The sequence below is a fragment of the Amblyraja radiata genome, chromosome 3 (assembly GCF_010909765.2).
Source record: "Amblyraja radiata isolate CabotCenter1 chromosome 3, sAmbRad1.1.pri, whole genome shotgun sequence".
Lineage (NCBI taxonomy): Eukaryota > Metazoa > Chordata > Chondrichthyes > Rajiformes > Rajidae > Amblyraja > Amblyraja radiata.
In genome coordinates, this window is record NC_045958.1 from 87,830,551 (window position 1) to 87,854,209 (window position 23,659).

General features: G+C 43.0%; 1 protein-coding gene across 6 annotated transcripts in view; it reads right to left on the reverse strand.

The window, feature by feature from the left end:
- cntln (centlein) overlaps positions 1-23,659 on the reverse strand; it is a 392,762-nt gene that overhangs the window by 323,985 nt on the left and 45,118 nt on the right. For all 6 annotated transcript variants that reach the window (XM_033018258.1, XM_033018259.1, XM_033018260.1 and 3 more), the window contains exons 4-6: positions 21,531-21,615; positions 3,814-3,948; positions 2,867-3,037 (exon numbers count right to left, since the gene is read on the reverse strand). In XM_033018258.1, the coding sequence (XP_032874149.1) occupies positions 2,867-3,037; positions 3,814-3,948; positions 21,531-21,615 (391 nt within the window). The remainder of the gene's footprint in view (positions 1-2,866; positions 3,038-3,813; positions 3,949-21,530; positions 21,616-23,659) is intronic.

Genomic DNA, 23,659 nt, shown 5'->3' on the forward strand with positions numbered 1-23,659 from the left:
TTTTCAACTTTGCAGATGAAGAAAACAAATTGTACATGTATTGGATTTCTTGTTTAATTTTATAAATCCTTTGTCCCCTATGTATCAAGAGATTTAGTGGTAGTGACTAAAGCACTATATGGGAAGGTTATTATTGTACACTGGCTATAAAATTAGCATTGCAAATCAAACATCTGAACCATCTCTTAAACTACAGTGGTCTGCAATCCAAAAGAACAGCTTTATAAAAGCACACAAGCTAATTAGACATTAAGACAGAAATTTCAGGAACTACTCAGTGGGTTACATAGCATCTACAAAAAGAGAAGATGAAAGAGAAATCCAATGAAAAGTTAACGTGGCCTCTCATCTTAAGTACTGCTTGATCTTCTGACTATTTGCTACATTTTCTCTCTTTTAAGCTCTTTTATAACAGTCTGAAAATTCATCACTTAATCTTGAAATTAAAAAGTAGATTGTAACAAAACACTGGGAATATTATATTGTAACAAGAAGAAAAGTGGTCCTGGGCAGAAAATAGTTACCAATAAAATAAGTACTAAACTTGAACTCACTTTTTGGGAAAAAATTCAAAAGCAATAGTTTTGAAATATTTACAGTTTATCTTCCACTAGATTTAAATAACAACTGTCTTTTCACTATAAGGATAAAATAATAAAATAGTCAGAATTATACAACACAAAACCGGGCCATTTGGCCCAATTTGTCCTTGCGGATTAAAACCCTCTAACCCTATCCTATCCATGTAACTGATTAAATGTCTTGTAAATGCTGTAATTGTTGCCACCTCCATAGCTTGCTCTGATAATTTGTTCCATATATCCTCCACCCTCTGTGTGACAATGTCGCCCCTGAGGTCCTTCTTAAATCTGTCCTTTCGCATCTTAAATCTATGCTATCTCTTTTAGACTCCCATGCCCTGGGGAGAAAAAAAACTGACCATCCTCCTAACCAAACTGCTCATTATATTATTAGTTTCGATAGAGCAGCCTTCCTGTGCTCCAGGGGGAAAAAGTCCAAGCCTGTCCACCCTCTCCTAATTAGCATAAATAGTAGTTAAAATTATGAACAAATATTTTGGGGGGTTACTAGAAAAGAAGAAAAGTCAAAGTAAATACAATTTAAACTAGAAATTAAATGTATTTACAAAACAAGAATGAGACGCCATATACTCTCCACAAACAAAGCAGGAACTGTTTTTTTTTTAAATACAAAGCAACATACAAAGCACGAATTCAAACATTAAGCTAAAGTGAAACTGCAGCTGAAATGAAATAATGCCAATCACGAACCCGTTATATATTTACTTTTGGAAAACAAAATTAAGACATAAGCAATTACTGCACTTAACTTTTGAACATTAACGTCATTATCTTGAGGTTAAAACTCTCTCTTCTGCAACCTTTCTTGCAAAGAACAGGGGGACAGGAAGGTAAACAATACCAGATAAGCCAATACCAGAGTACCAAAATTATGAAATGCACAAAATCCTGGAAAATACTTCCTATCCTGGTGCTGGGCCAGCACTTGCTATCCAATAACATGGGAAATTATATGCATCTCCAAAAGACGTGCAGGGAGGTTAATTAACCCTCTGCATAGTTAAAGAGGCCAAATATTCAAAAGGAGTTATGAAGACAGATTTATTGGAACACAAGAGCAAATAAAGTTGCAGGGCTACAGAGAATGAAGGAGAGGGGGGGGATGGCAGGGACGGGAACTCTCTGCTGCGGCATCAACATAGTGGGTCAAACAGCTTCCTTCTGTGCCATAAGGCTTATCGCACCCCAAGGGTAAAATATTTTCCTTGTGTGTTCATATTCTTGCATCACAAATTCTACTTTTATTTATTTGCATGGTCCAGGATGTAAACATCCATTTCACATGGATATCAAAAAACAGAAATAGATTAAAGACCATTCGAAGCTCATCATTTTAAGCCATTCAATGCAGGTTGATTTGTATGTTATTTACATTCACCTGCCTTGATTCAATGTTCCTTAATACTTCAATTATCCAAACCCCTTTGTGTGAAATGCTTCCTGACATCATCCTCACATTGTCTGGCTCTAAATTTATGCCTCCTTGTTCAAGATTTTGTGCAACACTAAATCCTTAAATTATCTTTAATGCCAGATTTAGATCAATCAAAGGAATACAAATGTATTCAGTGCAATCTAAAACTCACAATTTAACCCTTTAATTCCCTTCAAGGTCATTCATGTATAGTGCCCACAGCCAAATACAGTATTCTAAACAGAATGCAAAAAACACGTTATGTAACTGTGAAATAACTCTGGCCCTATTGCATTCCATCCATCTTGGCCATTCTGTCCAAAATACATTTCAGGATGAGGAAATAATGCAATATCAGTTTTGTTTCCTCACAACAACAGTATATTTTTTTGTGTTTTTCACAAAGGATTGAGTATGTGAGAAAACTACAGAAATTACTATATTTTAAACATTAGATCTAGTACTCCTTTAAGATTAAGTTTATGCATGTGAATTGTGGAGTTCAATCATATGGTAAGTCAGGAGAAAAAGTTACTGAGCTACACATTTCAGTAGCTTGGAAAGGTCTCTATTGCCTTAGAAGTAATAATATTGTACAGAGATGAAATGATAATGGGATCATGTTATATTAACAATGAGACGTGTGATTTCTAATATAATATTTTCAGTTGGTTTTCCACTTTGCTGTATTAATTTTTTAAAAGCTATGGGTTTTAAGTGAATGAATTTAAATGAACATGAGGCCCATGGGGTACATTCCACTATGTGACTTGTTATTAAAGAAAATTCCATGAAGTCAATGCAGATGAAAGCATCTTGTGAAATCCTAGCCAAGAGCCCCTTCTCCTACCTTTACTTTGGAGTCAATGTCAGACTTCTCTTCCTTCCACTGGGCTGCTTGCTTCTGCAGGTCATTTAACAGGTCAGTGCAGCGTGTGCTTAATCCCTGCTTTTCCTCCTCTAGATTTTTTTGAAGCAGGCTATTTTTCTCCTCGCTCTTCCAAGCACGTTCCTTAGTGTCCTGTACAAGTGCACCAAACAGGTCAAATAATAACGTAAGAATTAACAAGTACATTTTTTTTTCTAGCTTTGCACATCCACCAGCCCTAGATAATCGACATATGAAGTCACCTGTTGGCTCTTCTGGTCTCTTTTCCTGCAGGTAGACAGGTCATATTTTACTTGAATGACAGCTTTGATGAGAACTCATTTACAAGAGCCCATTCATTGATCAAACTGCCTTTGATGCTGTCCCCAGCTATTTTTGAGACCCACAAAGACACAATTTTTCAGGCACCGGCCTTATCAATTAATAATGTAAGTCCCATCAGAATCTAATTAAGAGAAGCCACATCTTCACACTCCTACTTCATTGCTCCATTTCCATCATTAACTATTTATTTGGAAAGTTATAAGGGTAAAATTCTTAGCTTTTAACATGCTTTCTCAGAGTTTTGCACTCAATGCAAAACCACAAGGCTTTAAAGTGCCTCAAGACCTAAGGCACTTTCTTTGCAAGCATGTCATTTGGAATGTCACAAATACCGACAACTTCAGTATCAAATACTCTGGACACAAATAAATAAGGTTTAGCTGAAACTACAATAGAATCGGTTCGCAGACATTTTCAGATATAAATTAATCAAGAATAAATGGTACTAAACACTTTGGGTAAATATTGTACTATGATATTTACAACTGCTGCTGAATAGATAACATAGGATAATGTTAAATGCAGGAGCATAGTATAGCTCCCAATACTTGCACTGTTATGTTTTGATACTTGAATTAATATACCTTGTAATCCTGCTTTTTACTTTTACTTTTTTCTTTTAAATCAGTCATTTCCTTCTGCATTGCTGCGATCTCGTCATCTACAGCAATTTTCCGTTGGATTAAGTTGTTTATTTCCTTCTGTTGGCATTTAACCTGCTGTTTGATGGCATTAAAAAGAAAATATGTGTGTTTCTAAAGGAGATCAGACCAATAATGACAGTCATAATATTACTCAAAAAATAATAATTAAATAAGCATTTTCAAATCAAATTTGCCCTTGGTAACAGTGACTGTGGCATGATGCTTTTCTGATAAATTGGCAAGGCAGAGAAATTAAGTTATAAGACTCACATAAATAGAAGTTGAAATTTACCGTTTTATGGGAATTACTTTATACTGCTACTGGAAAACAATAACTTACTAATTTTATAAATTCTGGATGCTGGCAGAACTAAATAGTTGCATAAGTTTCTCTTACATTCTGCAAAGAGTACGTTAAAACATCTCACAATCACATATGATCATTTTACTCTCCCATGTTTATTTTTCTGTATTTGTTTTACCCAAAGAGATCAATGTACATCTAAAGATAATTAATTTGTTTTAACCAGTTTAATCATTTAGCACTTTATTATCGGAAATGTATTCCTGTGTTTTTTGTTAATCTAGAGATTATTCAATTCAAATATAACTTGTAGCCTGGTCAAAAGAATGTTAAAATTAGCTAGATTTTGAGATCTTGGTCATCAGCAAAATCTCTGGGCACGAAAGTAAGAATGGAGTTGGGTATGCCCAAAGAGGATTGCAATGTCATTATGAAAGAATGATGCTGACATGTAGATACTGATCACTTGAACAGACATAAATAAGCATCACCAATGAAAGAAGAGTTATCAACTTGAAACATTTTAATTCCATTTGCCTTTCCATAGATGCGACTTGCTCTTTAAACATTGTCATAAATGTCTGTTTTCAGTTCCCAGTGACACTGGATTCCAGCAAAGAATCAATGCCTTCAGAATAGTATGGCAGAAAAGTAAAGAAAACACCTGGCCATCATATTTAAAAAATGTTTTCCTATTTCAGTTTAAAGCATCAACAATTGCCCCAGCCCGAGTCAGAAAATTCAGACTCAAGTCCCAGTTCAGAAATCCAGCCTGACAGAGTAGTATGGAGGGATAGCTGCACCGCTTTTCTGATGAGATATTAATCCTAAGCACTCCCTCTCCCTCAGGGGAATGTAGAAAGATCCTATGGTACTATTTCTACATGACTGTTATGATCCCATGACTATATGTATTTTCTTAGCCATAAAAGCATTTGACCCCACATTGCAATTACATTTAAAAGAGAATAATGATAATTACAACCTACAGAACACTATTCTATTGTTGTCATCGTGGTAGTTTAAAGGGCATCAGCTTAATGGGCATCTTAAAACAATTCCACAGGGGAGTTTGCAATTCATTATTGTGTTGTTTATGCACGAGAATACAATAAATGTACAATTGTTTTATTGTTCCTAATCTATATCAATTTAAAGATCATCTAACAAGTCACACAAATTCTAACCTGATATCTGGAATTTCAGAGATCTTAATTTTAAGAATTAAAAATAAAATGTGACTTTACCAAAAAATGGTGATATAAAAGAAAAAGCATGCTTCAATTCTGGCTCTGCAAATCTTTCCTGATGCATCAGATACAACAAAGGCTAAGGTTATTAACACAATAGGCATTTAAAGAAATTTCACTTTGTCGCCCAAAGAGCAAACCTCCCTTTTCCCAAACACTAACTCTCCTTTATTCTTCTTTCTCCTTGAACTGCACAGATCTCCAGCCACAATCATATTCTGACAACCTTCTCGTGAGCTCCTGACACTGCTACAGTGCAACCAGACACTAGAGGCTGCCTAAAAGCAGTCTCAGGTGATTCCTCCTCTCACTTCCAATTCAAAACCCTACCAAGAATGTAAATCACCATTCTCAGCTGCACAAGCTGAGTGACCATGAACAGAAATTCATGTCCTAACACTCCATGTGGACTCTCCCTGAGCACAGTACCATATCTAACACTTATTTGAAATGCTTCAATGAGACACAAGGCCAAAATCAAAACTGGTTGTATTACATTTTAGCAAAACATTGAATGCAGCTGAATTTGTATTGTTTTTGAATGGGTATTTTATTGATACTGATCAAAGCAAAAAGCAGTAAATAAAGGAATACAACACCGCATATTAACAAGCGAGTTTGGGATTCTGAAAAACGCAAGGAATCATGGGATTTGTCAAAGTTCATTTGAGAAACAAAAAGCGAATGGGGGTGCCAGGTAGCTGGAGAGCAGGGTGAAACAGTGGCAGAGAGGGAACAGATGCATGTGGGGGACAGGGGGAGAGACTGGACCGGCGGAGAGACGGTGAGAGGTGGGGGAGAAAGACGTGCGTGTTTGTGTTTTGCTCACAGATGTGTTTAGTTTAACATTCCACGGGGAGTGCCGGGGTTTGCACGATGGTTGCAGAGGTGGGCAATGTCCCCCAGTCCCTCCCTCCTGTCCAGGGCGGGGGGGGGGGGGGGGTCGTTTGATAGATTGTCCTAGCGCCGGGGAGTTCTTGCGGAGACGGGGTATCCGGAACCCGCAGTGAAGCAGCGATAGCGAGTTCCTCTCTCCCCATCTCTACCCATCCCTCTCCCCATCCCTCTCCCTGCAGCCTTGGATTTACCCGCGGGCAGGCGTCGCTCTGCAGATGCGGGTTTACATCAAAGGTAGACACAAAGTGCTGGAGTAACTCAGCGGGACAGGCAGCATCTTTGGAGAAAAGGAATAGGATGTTTCGGGTCGAGACCCTTCTCCAGAGATGTTGCCTGACCCGCTGAGTTACTGTGTGTATCCCCGTTGATGACTGGTGCTCGGCTTTCGCCAGCACCGAGGGGGTTAACCGACAGCCACTGGATAAGGCGAGAGGTGCAGTTGACAGTCCTCAGCCCGTCGGGGAACGGGTTCCTCAGGAGTTGGAGCAGAGTTGAGCTGTTGTTAGCGTTTCTTTTTGCTGTAAGCCTGGGGCCGCCACTGCTCCGGGCTGGTGTCCCATCAGTCCAGGGTCACCCCGGACATCTCCGGCCGCCCCCGGACAGGGATGGGACATTCGGGAGGGGACGGTAGTGAGACCGCTCACAAATCTGAGGTTATGCAGGACAGGGGCGCATGGTTCGCCCCTGTATAATAACCCTGTATAACCCGGGAGGGCAGCCCGAGTGAGAATGGAACCCATACACCCAGGCTGAGGGGACCGGTCCGTGATTCATTAGATTGTCACTGCTGAGACTTCTGCATGGACCAGTGGAGAAGTGAGAACTAGTGTTGCTAACTCCAGTAGCAATTCAACAGCACTTGCAGCGACGGAGATCCGGTTCGATCCTGACTACAGATGAAATGCAGGACTGTATACACGCAGTTCGGCTGCCGAGAATGTTTATCTCCAGTGACCTATGACCTGGGTATGTGCAGTCGGAATACCAAACTCGCTTATTCCACATGGCATCCAATGTTGCTGATGGGATGTTTCAGTCATTTATTTGAACATAGATTTCAAGCATCCAGTATATTCGGTTTTTGAAATATATTGATAATGGTGTTATTTGACAACAGAACAACTTGGTGATGCTTCAGATTATTTTTCCTCCCTTTTTGTTTTGCACAAAAGCTACAAGCAGCATCAGTTTAAGCACTCAATGACCCATAGAAAGAGTAGCATGTGATAACCTCTGTACAAAGATTCAGTGGTGCAAATTTGAAAGTTACAATAAACCAAAGGCCCATTTCAAATGTGATCAGACCGTACTAATCTGTTCTGTTCAAATTACAGCATAACAATACCGTACAGTTGATGTGTTTTATTCCATTCTTTCATTCTGAATTGAATAAATATCAAATTGCTTTATGTTCAATCGAGAAAGGGTTAAAGATTATCCATTTCAAAGAATTATTTTCATTTCATTTTGATCTGTTAATTAACTTGGAAAACACAACAGTATTTTTGAGATTTTTGGAACACCTGTAAAAGATTTAAAAATACTGCTTAGGGACATCATTAATTGCCATGTGGGAGAATTACTTTAAAAGATTTTGAAAATGCTGGGTTTATCCCTATTTGGATCAAATAGTCCCCAGAAGTGAGGACAGCACAGAGCTGGTCGGGGGGGGCAGAAGAACAACTCCAGGACTGTTTGGAGTCTGTAGACTGGGCAATGTTCAAGGACTCGTCAACGGACTTGAACGAATACGCCACAGTCGTTACAGACTTCATAAAGAAATGTGTGGAGGACTGCATCCCTACAAAAACCTTCCGAGTGTTTCCCAATCAGAAACCTTGGATGAACTTTGAGATCCGCACTCTCCTGAAGTCCAGACACAGGGCATTCACCTCCGATGATACAGTGGCCTACATGAAGACCAGATACGACCTTGGTAAGGCCATCAGAAAGGCCAAAAGGGACTTCTGCTCCAAACTGGAGGACGAGACAGATGTTCGGCAGCTGTGGCAGGGTCTGAATGCAATCACCTCCTACAAGGCAAAACCAGGAGGCAGCTCGAATGCCGGTGTAACATCACTCCCTGACGAGCTCAATGCATTTTACGCACGCTTTGACAGGGAGAATACTGATGTGCCTTCCCGATCCCCCATTCGCTGCGATGGCATTTCAGTCTCAGTAACAGAGGCCGATGTCAGGAAATCCTTCAGAGGGGTGAACCCCCGAAAAGCACCTGGTCCTGATGGTATACCCGGCCGTGTTCTAAAAACCTGTGCGGACCAACTGGCGGGAGTTTTTACGGACATTTTCAATCTCTCACTTCTGAGGTCTGAGGTCCCCACCTGCTTTAAAAGGGCATCAATTATACCGGTGCCCAAGAAGAGTAAGGTGACATGCCTCAATGACTATCGACCAGTGGCACTAACGCCGGTGGTGATGAAGTGCTTTGAGAGGTTGATCATGGAGCAAATCAACTCCTACATCGACAAAAACCTGGACCCACTGCAGTTCGCGTACCGCCACAACAGATCAACGGTGGATGCGATCTCGCTGGCCCTCCACTCCGCACTGGACCACTTGGACAACAAAAACTCATATGTCAGGCTGTTATTCATTGATTACAGCTCGGCATTTAACACAATCATCCCCTCCAAACTGGTTACCAAACTCGCAGAACTGGGTCTCTGCGCATCCCTCTGCAACTGGATCCTCGACTTCCTCGTCCACAGACCACAGTCTGTTCGTATTGGTGGAAATGTGTCAGCCTCAATAACAATCAGCACGGGAGCACCTCAAGGCTGCGTGCTCAGCCCCCTGCTGTACTCACTCTATACCCATGACTGCGTAGCGAACCACAGTGCGAACTCCATCATCAAGTTCGCTGACGACACCACTATTGTGGGGCGTATCACTGATGGGGATGAGTCAGAGTACAGAAGAGAGATCGAGCAACTGTCCATATGGTGCCAGCGCAATAACCTGGCCCTCAACACCAGCAAAACCAAGGAACTGATTGTGGACTTTGGAAGGAGTAGGAGGGGGACCCACAGCCCCATTTATATCAACGGGTCGATGGTTGAAAGGGTCAAGAGCTTCAAATTCCTGGGCGTGCACATCTCTGAAGATCTTTCCTGGTCCGAGAACACTAATGCAATCATCAAAAAAGCACATCAGCGCCTCTACTTCCTGAGAAGATTACGGAGAGTCGGATTGTCAAGGAAGACTCTCTCTAACTTCTACAGGTGCACAGTCGAGAGCATGCTGACCGGTTGCATCGTGGCTTGGTTCGGCAATTTGAGCGCCCTGGAAAGGAAAAGACTACAAAAAGTAGTAAACACTGCCCAGTCCATCATCGGCTCTGACCTTCCTTCCATCGAGGGGATCTATCGCAGTCGCTGCCTCAAAAAGGCTGGCAGTATCATGAAAGACCCACACCATCCTGGCCACACACTCATCTCCCTGCTACCTTCAGGTAGAAGGTACAGGAGCCTGAAGACTGCAACAACCAGGTTCAGGAATAGTTACTTCCCCTCAGCCATCAGGCTATTAAACCTGGCTCGGACAAAACTCTGATTATTACCAACCACTTTCTGTTATTTGCACTATCAGTTTATTTATTCATGTGTGTATATATTTATATCATGGTATATGGACACATTTATCTGTTTTGTAGTAAATGCCTACTATTTTCTGTGTGCTTAAGCAAAGCAAGAATTTCATTGTCCTATACAGGGACACATGACAATAAACTAACTTGAACTTAACTTGAACTTGAACTTGAACTTGAATTTTACAAGGTAATCTGGTGGGAGTCGAATACCGATTGACAATGTGAGTCAAAGATTTTGAAATGCAGATAATGAGGTAGACAGGTGATATTTTATAAACCCAGTAGGGTTTTCTTGGTTGATAAGGATTAAAAAGTTAAGAGATACAGAGAAAAAAGCTTAGTGTTTGGAATTGAGTGAGCACATCAACACAATGCTAATTAAATAAAGGTTCTTGGGTGAAAAACCAGGAATCATGTCAGAATAAATGGCATTCTGCATTGCAAATCTATAAATTGCCCTTTTTACATAAATCATATTTTGAATAAAAACTTTACTAGAAAACTAAGCCAGGGCAAATAAGTTGGCTTGCATATGCATTCCACCTAATGTATTTCCATGGTAGACAAAAATGCTGGAGAGACTCAGTGGGTGGGGCAGCATCTATGGAGTGAAGGAATAGGTGATGTTTCGGGTCGAGACTCTTCTTCATACGAAGTGTGTGAAGAAGGGTCTCGACCCGAAAAGCCACCTATTCCTTCGCTCCATAGATGCTGCTTCACCCGCTGAGTTTCTCCAGCATTTTTGTCCACCGTCGATTTTTCCAGCATTCTGCAGTTCTTTCTTAAATATAATGTATTTCCATGATCATGTTTGTGATGATAACATTTTGCAGTACTTCACAGAAAACCTAAACAAAGAATACACATTAAAAAACAACAAACAATGAACTAAGCAATGAATAAAATTAACTTAGGTGCAACAAAATCATATAAGCAGCATCAAAATAATGACCATACTGCCCCATTGATCAGAAACCTGGACACATATCAAATGATGAAAAACACTTTATAAAATGTGTATGGGCACTGAAAATAAAAAATATTCAAGCACTGACACATCGGGTTACTGAGTGGCAAATTGTGATTTCAAGCCCATGTTCTCCAATTGATGCAACAAACACAAGCAATGCTTAGACACCAGAGACATTCCAAAGGTAACAGAAACATGGAGAGGCAATCAGCTTGGTCAATCATGTGAACTTCCTAATTAAACAGAGCCTTTGAACTTCCACGCATGGTTAGACTTACCTGAAGTTCCCACTTTGGGCACAATTAGCAAACTAAGTTAAAATGGTGCATGAAATTACTTGAAGTGTAGTTATAATTTAAGTTTCAGTTCAAACTTATTTGTCGAAATACACAATATAATTGTTCAAAGCACGATCACAATTGCACAGCACTAATTGTTTATTTATAAGATCATAAAACAAAGGAGCAGAATTAGCCCATTCGGCCCATCAAGTCTGCTCCGCCATTCGACCAAGGCTGATATGTTTTTCACTATCAACCCCGTTTCTTGCGTTCTCCCCTAACCTTTGACACCCTAATCAATCAATACTCAAACGATTTGGCCTCAACGGCCATCTGTTGGAGGAATTCCACAAATTTATCACCCTCTGGCAAAATAAATTCCTCCTCATCTCTATTCTAAAGGTACATCCATTTGTTCTGCGGCTGTGCCCTCTGGTGCTCGACTCCCGCCCCCTCCCCCCCATTAATGAAAATATCCTCTCCACATCCACTCTATCTAAGCCTTACATATGCAGTAGGTTTCAGAGATCCCCTCATCAATCTCGAGCCATCAACCATTCCTAATATGTTAACCCAATAATCTCCAGGATCATTCTCATAAATTTCCTCTGTACCTTCTCCAACACCAACACATTCTTCCCCAGATATGGGTCCCAAAATTGCACACAATATTCCAGATCCCGTCTGACCAGAGCCTTAAAAACCACAGCATTACATACTTGCTTTTATATTCTACTCCCCTCAATCTGAAGGGGATGGTGCCTTCCTTATTACTGGCTCAATCCGCAAATTAACCTTTTGGGAATCCTACACCAGCACTCTCAAGTCCCTTTGCATCTCCGATTTCTGAATCCTCTATTCATTTAGAAAATAGTTTATACCTTTGTTTCCACCACAGTGCATGCTCTTTTCCATCTGCCACATCTTTGCCTAACCTTCCGCAGACTCCCTGATTCTTCAACACTACCTGCCCTGCCACCTATCTTTGTATCATCCGCAAAGTTGGCCACAAAGCCATTGATGCTATCATTCAGGTCATTAGCATATAACGTGAAAAGTTGCGGACCCAACACCGACCCTTGCAGAACAGCTCCAGTCAACTAGAAAAGGCCCCATTTATTCACTCTTTGCCTTTGCCAATCAGCCAATCTTATATCTAAGTCAGTATCTTGCCTCTAATACCTTGGGCTCCTATCTTGTTTAGCAGCCTCACATGCAGCACCTTATCGAAGGCCTTCTGAAAATCTAAGTAAATAACATCTACTGACACTTCTTCGTCCATCCTGTTCCTTACTTCCTCAAAGGATTCCAACATATTTGTCAGGCAAGATCTCCCCTGAGCAAAACCATGCTGACTATGGCTTATTTTATCAGGTGCTTCTAAGTACCCCAAAACCTCAACCTTAATAATGGACTAACCAAGATCTAACCAACCACTGAAGTCAGGCTAATTGGTCTATAATTTCCTTTCTTTTGCCTCTCTACCGTCTTAAATAGTGGAGTGACATTTACTATTTTCCAGTCCTCCAAAACCATTCCTGACTCTAGTGATTCTTGAAAGATCACTACTAATGCCTCCACAACCTCTACAGCTACCTTTTACAGAACCGTGGGGTGCAGTCCATCTGGTCCAGGTGACGTATCCACCTTCAGACCTTTCAACGTATTTTTTTAGTAATAGCGACTGTACTCACATCTGCCCCCTGACTCTCTTGCATTGTGAAGTCTGATGCAAAAAACTTATAGTTTGTCTGCCATTTTTTTGTTCCCCATAACTACTTCTCCAGAATCTTTTCCGTGTGGTCCAATGTTCACTCCATAAAAAACTTTTAGTATCCTCTTTTATATTATTGGGTAGTTTACCTTCATATTTCATTTTTTCTCCCCCTATTCCTTTTTTGGTTGCCTTCTGTTTAAAAGCTTCCCAATCCTCTAGCATTCCATTAATCATTGCCAAAATCTATGCCTTCTCTTTTGCTTTTATTTTGAATTCTTTTGTGAGCCCGGGTGGCCTAATTCTCCCCCAAGTACGTTTCTTCCTCTTTGAGATGAAAAAGTCCTGCGTCATCTGAATTACTCCCAGAAACTCCTGCCGTTGCTGCTCCACCGTCATTCTTGCTAGGAACCCACTTCCAATAAACTTTTCCCAGCTCCTCCTTTATGCCTCTGTAGTTACCTTTACTCAACACTAATACCAATAGATCAGATTTCAGCTTCTCCCTTGCAACTGCAGGTTGAATTCCATAATACAGGTTGAACACATTTTTTCCAGCACCCTTGGTTCCAGAGCCTTTCTGGATTATCCATTTTTCTGGACTAACAAAGGTCACGTGATAATGAAAGGACAATACACCCCTGGCCTGCTAATTACACCCTTCCCGTTTCTCTAAAGCACCATGGAGTGCCCAAAACATAAATAAAACAAATTTAAAATGTAAACTGAATGTGAATCTCCAGCTTGCAGTCTCCAACGGCCATTTCGAGACCCGGCTTCCAACGCCACTCCCGACTTGCAAAGTGCACCGTCGAGCCCTTCTTTACCCACCAAAATTTACCCACAAAGATTCTACATCTTCTGATCCTATGTCGTTCCTTGCTAAGGATTGGATTTCATTCCTCACCAACAATGAGACCATACCCCATTAGTTCATCAGGATGTGGGAAGTCAGTGAAACTGCTGGTACACCTAATGACTACACACGTGGGAATTGTGGCCAGGTGCAGCTCCTTAAAGACTGCGTTAACTGGAGCAGCAGTTGGATGAAGCCCGCGAAAATTAGAGCTTCTTGGACAGGATATCTAACAAGGTCACACCAAAGGTCCAGGAGGAAGGGAATTAGACATGGAGTGCAGGTGACCCCAGTGGCCATCCCCCTTCAAAACAGGTACAACCTCTTGGGTACTGTCCAGGGGGGGGGGGGAGGAAAACGACGCATCAAGGTTGAGCAGCAGAAGCAGGCAGGGCCGTGACACCAACCCTGGCACTGAGGCTCAACAGAGAAGGGCGACGTCAGGTAGAGCCATAGTGGGAGGTGACTATAATTAGGGGTGCAGGCAGATGATTCTGCTGCAGCAGTCGAGACTCTGGGATGAGGGTCCAAGACGTCACGGAGCAGCTACATGACATCCTCAAGGGGGAGTGGGAGTAGCCGGAAGTCGTTGTGCATGTTGGGCAAAAGACAAAAAGCAGTACCTCCAGGGTACGGATCTGTGGATTACTTTCAGTGCCACGTGTTAGTGAGGGCACGACCAGGAAGATAGATGAATGTGTCGCTGAGGAATTGGTGCAGGAGGCAGGGATTCAGATTTCAAGATCATTGAGATCTCTTCTGGGGAAGAAGGCAAAATGCACAAGAGGTGCTGGTTGCACCTTAACTTAAGGCGTACCAATATCCTGGCAGGCAGATTCACTACTGCTACATGGGTGGGTTTAAACTAGATTGGCAGGGGGGTGGGATCCTACACAGGACCAAGTCAGGTGAGAGGTTAGAAGTTGGTAAGGAGGGTGACGGGAGAAGGTTTAGTGGACAGAATAGGCAGGAGAATGGCAGGGAATGTTGGTTTAAATTGCACAAGAGGACTGACGAGTAAGGCAGATGAACTAAGGGCATGGATAGGTACATGTAACTGGGACGTTGTGACCATTACAGATGCCTGGTTAAGAAAGGGGCAGGACTGGCAGCTCAATGTTCCAGGGTACAGGTGCTTCAGGAGAGACAGCTGTGAGCGTAAATGGGGGGGGTTACGTTATTGGTTTAGGAGGATGTCACGGCAGTGGTCAGAGAGGACATTATGGACGGATCGTCGAGTGAGGCTATATGAGTGAGCAGAGGAACAAGAAAGGGATGATCACGTTGTTGGGAGTGCACAACAGGCCCCCAGATGGTCAACGGGAACTAGAAGAGCAAATATGCCAGGAGATTGCAGGCAGCTGTAGGTCTAAATAGTAGGAGATTTTAACTATCCTAATATTGACTAGGAATGTCATAGGTTTAGATGGGATTTGTCAAATGTGTTCATGAAAGTTTCCTCCAGCAATATGTAGAGGGCCCCACACGGCGAGGGCAAAGTTTGATCTAGGAAAATTGGAAGAGGCAAGTGGATGAAGTGTTCTTGGACAAGCCTTTTGGGACCAGCGACCACCTTCTATTTGGTTTGAGATAGTTATGGATAGTGACTGGGCTGGCATACAAATTAAAATTCTAAATTGTGGCAAGGCCAACTTTGATGGTACAAGACAGAAACTCGCTCAAGTTGATTGGAGTAGGTTGTTTGATGGAAAAGGAACATCAGGAAAGTGAGATGTTTTTAAAAGTTTGCTGACAAGAGTCCAGGACATGCATGTTCCTGATAAAGTGAGGAGCAAAGCAGATAAGCAAAAGGAGGCTTGGATGACGAGGGAAATTGAGGCTCTGGTCAAGAGTAAGAAGGAGGCATGGGGCAGGTATAAGCAGATGGGATCAAGTGTATCCCTGGAGGGGTTTCAGGAACTGAAGAACAAGCTAAAAAAGGAAATCAGGAGGGCAAAAGTGGGACAGGAGATAGCTCTGTCACGCAGGGCTCTCGCTTAACTTTTTTTCCTGTTGCCAGTCGGGCAACCTAGGCAGCTTTTTAGGTTGCCAAATGACAGTTTAGGTGGTCATTCAAGACGGCTTGCATGACAGGTGCGATAATGTGCTCGGACGAAGTGCGTAGTTACCAGTAAGAATTATGGTCAATGAAGCATTCACATGTTATTTCAAATAGTCACAAACTAAACAGATTCACCAATCAAGATATATGCCACAATGACATGCAGCAAAATTATAATACAGTATCTCATCTCCTTTTACATGTAGCAATGAATGCAATTTCTATTATTTCTTTCCACTTCCAAACAAAATTCTGGTTGGATTATTCAGCGTATGATCATCCTCAGTGAGACCAACGGCGGGCTTGGTGATCGCTTTGCACAACACCTCCACTCAGTTCGCAATAACCAACCTGATCTCCCAGTGGCTCAGTACTTCAACTCCCCCTCCCATTCCGAATCCGACCTTTCTGTCCTGTGCCTCCTCCATGGCCAGAGTGAGGCCCACAGTAAATTGGAGGAGCAGCATGTCATATTTTGCTTGGGTAGTTTACACCCCAGCGGTATGAACATTGACTTCTCCAATTTCAGGTAGTCCCTGCTTTCTCCCTCTTTCCCCTCCCCTTCCCAGCTCTCCCACAGCCCACTGTCTCTGCTCTTCCTTTCTTTTTCCAGCCCCCCACCCTCACATTAGTCTAAAGAAGGGTCTCAATCCAAAATATTGCCCATTTCCTTCGCTTCATCGATGCTGCCTCACCTATTGAGTTTCTCCAGCATTTTTGTCTACTTTCGATTTTCCAGCATCTGCAGCTCCTTCTTAAAAACTTCCTCTCCTGCTCATTTTTCAAAATTGATTTCTCTTCTCCCAAAATGGCTGCTCACCCACTCTCTCCTTGACTTTTGAAAATAGAAAAATGTCTCTCAGTTATTTTCAGATAAGATTTAATAGGGACCCAAGGAGTAACTTTTTTGCACAAAGGGTGGTGGATATATGAAACGAACTGCCTGAGGATGTAGTTGAGACAGGTATAATGACAACATTTATTATTTTTGGAATAACAGGAGCCTGCTCTGAGCTATCAATATTTTCAAAGATGTTTCCTCAATTATGGCCTGATAATGGCAAAAAAACACACTTAAATTTTGGAAAAACGCATCCACCCCAACTCTTAAAATGTGGATCACAAGCATGTCTGAGACGCTACATCTTGAAGATATGAGACTCGACTTAGCAGGAAAATCAGAGCAATTTTTAAAGATATGGTCTCCTTTCATTGATTCATTACAAGCATAATATGGTGCAACACAACTTCGGAAATAAACTGATTTACGGACAGGGTGATGGGTGTGGTGAGAAACGTAGTAGGTATATCAACACGTTTTTTTTCATTTTTTTTCTTTTTATTATTTTTCGTTTTTGTCTTTTTACTTTTTTTTTTTTCAAGTTTTTACTTATTCACTCTGCGACTACACTCTGTGGTAGTTTAGGGGTTTACACATTCACCAGCTCTTTCACTCTCTCTCTTTCTTGCTCTTTCTCTCTCTTTCTATTTCATTTTTGTCAAATTAAAATGGAAGGTACAATAAATGTATTTTGTCATATGTCACGGTTTATACTACAGTACATTGCTTCTAATAAAAATATTATTTAAAAAAAAAGACTTTTGAAAATAGAAAAATGTCTGTTATTTTCAGATAAGATAGGGACCCAAGGAGTAACTTTTTTTGCACAAAGGGTGGTGGATATATGAAATGAACTGCCAGAGGGGGTAGTTGAGACAAGTACAATGACAACATTTAAAATACATTTGGATAGGTACATGGATAGGAAAGGTTTGGAGGCATATGGGCCAAAAGTGGGCAGGAGGAACCAGTGTAGATGGGACATTTTGGTCAGGCCTGTTTCCATGTTGTATGATTCTATGACTTACAATGAAGGTTTTTCGAGGTCAAGTTAAATTAAAAAGCTGAAAATATGTTTTTCGAGAAAAGCAATATTTTTAATCAGTGTATAATAAAATCCAGTTTCTACATTATGTCAATTTTTGAAGAGATTTGATAAGGTGCCTATTAGAACCTTTGCAACTAAAACCAGAGAGGGGGAGAGAGGGGGAGAGATGGGAGGGGGGAGAAGGGGGGGAGAAGGGGGACGGAGAAGGGGGGGGGTGAGAAGGGTGGGGGGGGGAGAAGGAGGTGGGGGGGGAGAAGGGAGGGGGGGAAGAAGGCAGGGAGGAGAGGGTAGGGCCGCCCAGCAGCCGTCGGCCTCAGAGTGAGCCTCAGCTCCATGGCCTCGCATCCTCAGAGCATCCTCTCCGTACCCCCGGAGCCAGCTGGTTATCTCCGGGTCGTCAAGAGGACCGATTCTCCGAACGCTTCAGACCACAAGTACGGGGAGGGTGGATTGGGCGGGCGGGCGTGGTCCCGAGTGAGCCTGCGGGCCGCCAGCGAGGCATGGAGTGATCTGAGGACGGCGAAAAGCAGCGAGGGGACCAGACGATTGTAGCTTCCACCAGCGTGACAGAGCCGGGCCGGGGGGGGGGGGGGGGGGGGGGGGGGGGGCCGGGCGGCAGCAGCAGTTATCGTCGCGCGGGGCACGCAATAAGAAGGTGGCCAGCGGGAGGCGAAAAATGACTGAGTTGGGCGGGGGGGGGTATATATATATATTTTATTGAAAATGTGTACAGAAAAATGACCAAATTTAATGAGTGGATATGCGAATGTAAAAGTAAAATCGTTAGCGAAATGGTAAAAATCTCGCCGTTTTTGCGTCTAGTTTTCGCGGAGTAACGAATCAAAGGCAGGATGCCGTACACCCACACACACACAGAGTTTTAAAAGTATATAGATATGATGGAGGGATATGGATTACGTGGAGACAGAGATTAGTTTAATTTGGTATCATGTTTGACACAAACATTGTGGGCTGAACGGCCTGTTTGTGTGCTGCACTGCTTAATATTTGCCTCACTAGAGGTATTTAATAATAATAATAATAATAATAATAATAATAATAATAATATATTTTATTGTCATTGCACATAGGTGCAACGAGATTTGGTATGCAGCTTCCATCCGATGTCATAACTCAAACAACTAATAACATTTAGATACCCCGAGAAACATGGTTTATAAAAAAAGAACAGTAAAACAGTCTAAAGTGCCGGGTCTGTGCCGGGTCGATGTGCGACGTGACCATCTGGGGGAGACAGTTCATGCGGGGTGGGAGGCACTCAGCAGGGCCGGTTCAGAGCAGCTATAACTCTGGGGATGGAGCTGTTCCTGAGTCTGGAGGTGCGGGCGTAGAAGGCCTTGTAACGTCTGCCGGAAGGTAGGAGTTCGAACAGACTATTACAAGGGTGTGACGGCCTTCCTGAGAAACCGTGTTAGTAGATGCCCTCCAAGGCTGGTAGCTGTGTCCCAATAATCTTCTGCGCTCTGTGGACGATGCGCTGAAGAGCTCTCCTCTCTGCCCCCGTGCAGCTGAGATACCACACAGAGATGACATATGTTAGTATGCTCTCTGTGGTGCAACGGTAGAAGGTTGTCAGCAGCTGTTGGGGCAGACCAGTCTTTTTCAATGTTCTCAGGAAGAACAGTCGTTGCAGTGCCTTCTTGACCAGCGCAGCGGTGTTGGTGGTGAGGTAATGTGAGGCTAATACCAAAGAAGAGATGAGGCCTGAGGCACAAATACCATGATTGTATTGAATGGCGAGGAGGTTTAAAGGGTAAGGTGGGCTATTCCTATGCTAGACTTCTATGTATTTGGAGATTGTGGAGGAATTAGTTATGATCTTTCAAAAATCTCTACAGTCAGGGGTGGTTCCAGGCGGTGTTTCACAGGGGTCGGTTCTGGGGCTGCTACTCTTCACGACAGAACTTTATAGCAATCCATATCAATGATTTAGATGAGGGAATTGAAGGCTTTGTGGCCAGGTTTGCAGATAATATGAAGATAGGTAGAGAGGCAGAAGTGTAGAGAAAGTCGGGGCTCTGCAGAAGGACTTGGAGAGGTTGGGAGAGTGGGCTGAGAAGTGGCAGATGAAATACAGCGTAACAAAGTGTGGGGTCATGCATTTTGGTCGTAGGAATAAAGGCATAAACTATTTTCTAAATGGGAGAGAGAATTCATAAATCGGTGGCACAAACGGACGTGGGAGTGCTGGTGCAGGGTTCCCAAAAAGTTAATTTGCAAGTCGAATCGGTAGGTAAGGAAGGCAAATGCAAGGCTAGCATTTATTTTGAGAGGGCTAGAATACAAAAACTGGGATATAATGCTGAGGCTTTATAAGGCACTGGTCAGAATGCAATGGGAGAATTGTGAGCAGACCTATATCTGAGGAAGGATGTGCTGGCATTGGAGAGGATCCAGAGGAGGTTTATGGGATTGATCCCAGGAATGACTGGATTAATATATGATGAGCACTTGAAGGCACTGGACATGTACTCACTGACGTTTAGAAGAATGAGAGGGGACCTTAGATATAGGTCCCATAACTGCTCACAATTCTCCAATTGCAGTCTAGAATAGTGAAAGGCCAGGATAGAATGAATGTGGATGTTTACACTGGTGGGAGTGTCTACGACCAGAGGCCATAGCCTTAGGATAAAATAATGTGCCTTTAGAAAGAAGATGAAGAGGATTTTCTTTAGTCAGAGGGTGGTGAATCTATGGAATTCATTGCCACAGATGCCTGTGGAGGCAGTCAATTAATATTCGTAAGGCAGAGATTGACAGATTCTTGAGTAGTAAGGGTGTCAGGGGTATGGAGAGAAGGCAGGAGCATGAGGTTTAGAGGGAGTTGAGAATGAGGTTGAGATAGAATATAAAAGCAAGGATGTCATGCTGGGGCTTTATCAGGCACTGGTGAGACCACATTTAAAATATTGTAAGCAGTTTTGGGCCCCATATCAGAGGAAGGAGGTGCTGGCTTTGGAGAAGCTGCAGAGGAGGGTTTACGAGAATGATCACAGGGATGATTGAGTTAATGTATGAGGAGAGTGTGAATGTTCTGGGCCTGTACTTGCTGAAGTTCAGAAGGATATGGGGGAATCTTATTGAAACCTACCAGATAATGAAAGGACTAGATAGAGTGAATATGAACATGGAAATAATGTTTCCAGTGATGCGAGAGTTCAGGATTAAAGGGCACAGCCTCAGAATAAAAGGACGTACCTTCAAAATGGACATGAGGATGAATTTATTTAGCCAGAGGTGGTAAATCTGTGGAATTCATTGCCACAGGCAACTGTGGAGACCAAGAAATTGGGTATTTTTAAGGCAGAGATTGATAGTTTCTTGATTCGGAAGTGTGTCAAGGGTTACAGGGAGAAGACAAGAGAATGGGGTTGAAAGGGAAATATAGATCAGTCATGATTGAATGGCGGAGAAGACTCGATGCACCGAATGGCCAAATTCTGCTCCTATGTCTTGTGCCCTATGGCTACAAAAAATAAGTTGCTGATATCAATGGGATGTTTGAAGTTGCATGCCACTGTTCAGAGACATTCACACCTTTTAATATATTTTTGCACTCAATGCCATGAAATCCCATTGCCGGCATTTTATATAAACAATATAATTGAAAGTGAAAAAAAGAGTGCTGAGGCCTTAGTGTGGTTCAAGTTATCCAGATTTAGGTTTGCTGCAGCCAAGTACCTAGGAACATCATCAAACACACAATTTCCACAAAACAATATTATATATTCTTCAACAGATAAGCAGCTTGTGATTATTTCTGTATTCAAGATATGAAACAGATATTTCAATATTCTTACCTGCTCAAGTTCCAAAATCTTGTCGTCCTTAACTTGGAGAATGTCTAAAACCTTTCTGTCCTTGGCTTCAGTTTTCTGCTTTTCCCTTGAGACAGGAGAATAGTCAGCAATTAGTCAGACTCTTTCTGTACTCGTTATGAAATGTTGCATATCTCATTGATTAACCTACTCCTGACTATTACAACTAGGCTGTCAACTGTACAATTAATAAATCAACAGCTGGAAGTTAATCTTATGACTTCATCAGCGTCACTACTAATTTCCATCCTGGACTCAAATTCACTTGGACTATCTCCGACATCTCCCTACCGTTTCCAGATTTCACCGTCTCCATCACAGGAAACAGACTATTGACTGACATTTATTACAAACCTACTGACTCCCATAACTATCTTGACTACACTTCTTCTCACCCTGCTTCTTGTAAAGACTCTATTCCCTACTCCCAATTCCTCCGTCTACGCCACATCTGTGCCCAGGATGAGGTTTTCCATACCAGGGCATCGGAGATGTCCTCATTCTTTAGGGAACGGGGGTTCCCCTCTTCCATTATTGATGAGGCTCTCACTAGGGTTTCCTCGATATCCCATAGCTCCGCTCTTACTCCCACTCCCCTCACTCGGAACAAGGACAGAGCACCCCTTGTCCTCATCTTCCACCCATCAGCCGTCGCATACAGCATATAATTCTCCAACATTTTCGCACCTCCAACGGGATCTCACTATTGGCCACATTTTCCCATCTCCACCCTTTTCTACTTTCCGCAGAGACTGTTCCCTCCATAACTCCCTGGTCAACTCGTCCCTTCCCACCCAAACTACCCCCTCCCCAGGTACTTTCCCCTGCAACCACAGGAGATGTAACACCTATCTCTTTACCTCCCCCCTCAACTCCATCCAAGAACCCAATCAGTCTTTCCAGGTGAGGCAGAGGTTCATTTGCACCTCCTCCAACCTCATCTACTGCATCCGCTGTTCCAGGTGTAAACTTCTCTACATCGGCGCGACCAAGCGCAGGCTCGGCGATCGTTTGGCTGAACACCTCCGCTCAGCCCGTCTTAACCAAGCAAATCTCCCGGTTGCTCAGTACTTCAACTTCCCCTCCCATTCCAAATCTGACCTTTCTGTCCTGGGCCTCCTCCATTGTCAGAATGAGGCCCAGCGCAAATTAGGGGAACAGCACCTCATATTTCGCTTGGGTAGTTTACACCCCAGCGGTATGAACATTGACTTCTCTAACCAGGTAGCCCCTGCTTTCTATGTCCAAGCCCTCCCCTTCCCAGTTATCCCACGTCCCACTGTCTCTGTCTACATTCTTTCTTTGCCTCGCCTTCTCCCCTGACATCAGTCTGAAGAAGGGTCTTGACCCGAAATGTCGCCCATTCCTTCTCTCCGTAGATGCTGCCTCACCCGCTGAGTTACTCCAGCATTTTGTGTCTACCTTTAATCTTATTAAGCATTGGGCAAATCAAACTGACAAAGATAAAATGGAGAATGAGTTCATGGAATGTACTTAGAACAGTTTTTTGGGACAAGACATTTCTCCCAGCCTGAAGACGAGTTAGGGGGCGCCGTCCTGTATGGGTATAGCTGCCCAGCCTGCAGCTCTCCGTCTTTTCATCTCTTTTTTTTTTTTTTTTAGTGAGTTAAAGTGTTTTGTGTTGGAGGTTTTAATCTTTTTTATTTGAGGGGTGGGGAGGGGGAAGGGGGAAACTGTATTTCTCAGTCCCACCTGGTCGGCGAGGCAGCTTTCCTCTGAGCAGCAACTTCGACCGGTCCTCGCGGCCTTCCATCGGGGTCCGGAGCGGGGTTTTCTGACGGGACCGGCCAGAACCACGGCTTTGGCGGCGGCACAGCGCTGGAGCGCTATCGCAGAGCAGGGCGGGTGATGCCTTGCCCGGGTCGCCGCGCTAGAGCTGAAAACATCGCGGAGCTGCGCGACTGTGGAGCGGCCAGCCGCGGGCGGCGGCGCTGACCGTAAACATCGAGGAGCCTGGGATCTCTCGCCGAGATTGCCAGTGGTGTAGCTCAGTCCAGCGCGGCCTGTTGGCTTCGGAAGCCGCGGTCTCCGGTAATGGATGCGGCCGTTCCAGGCATCCCAAGCCGCTGGGAGGGTTCTCCCGACGCCAG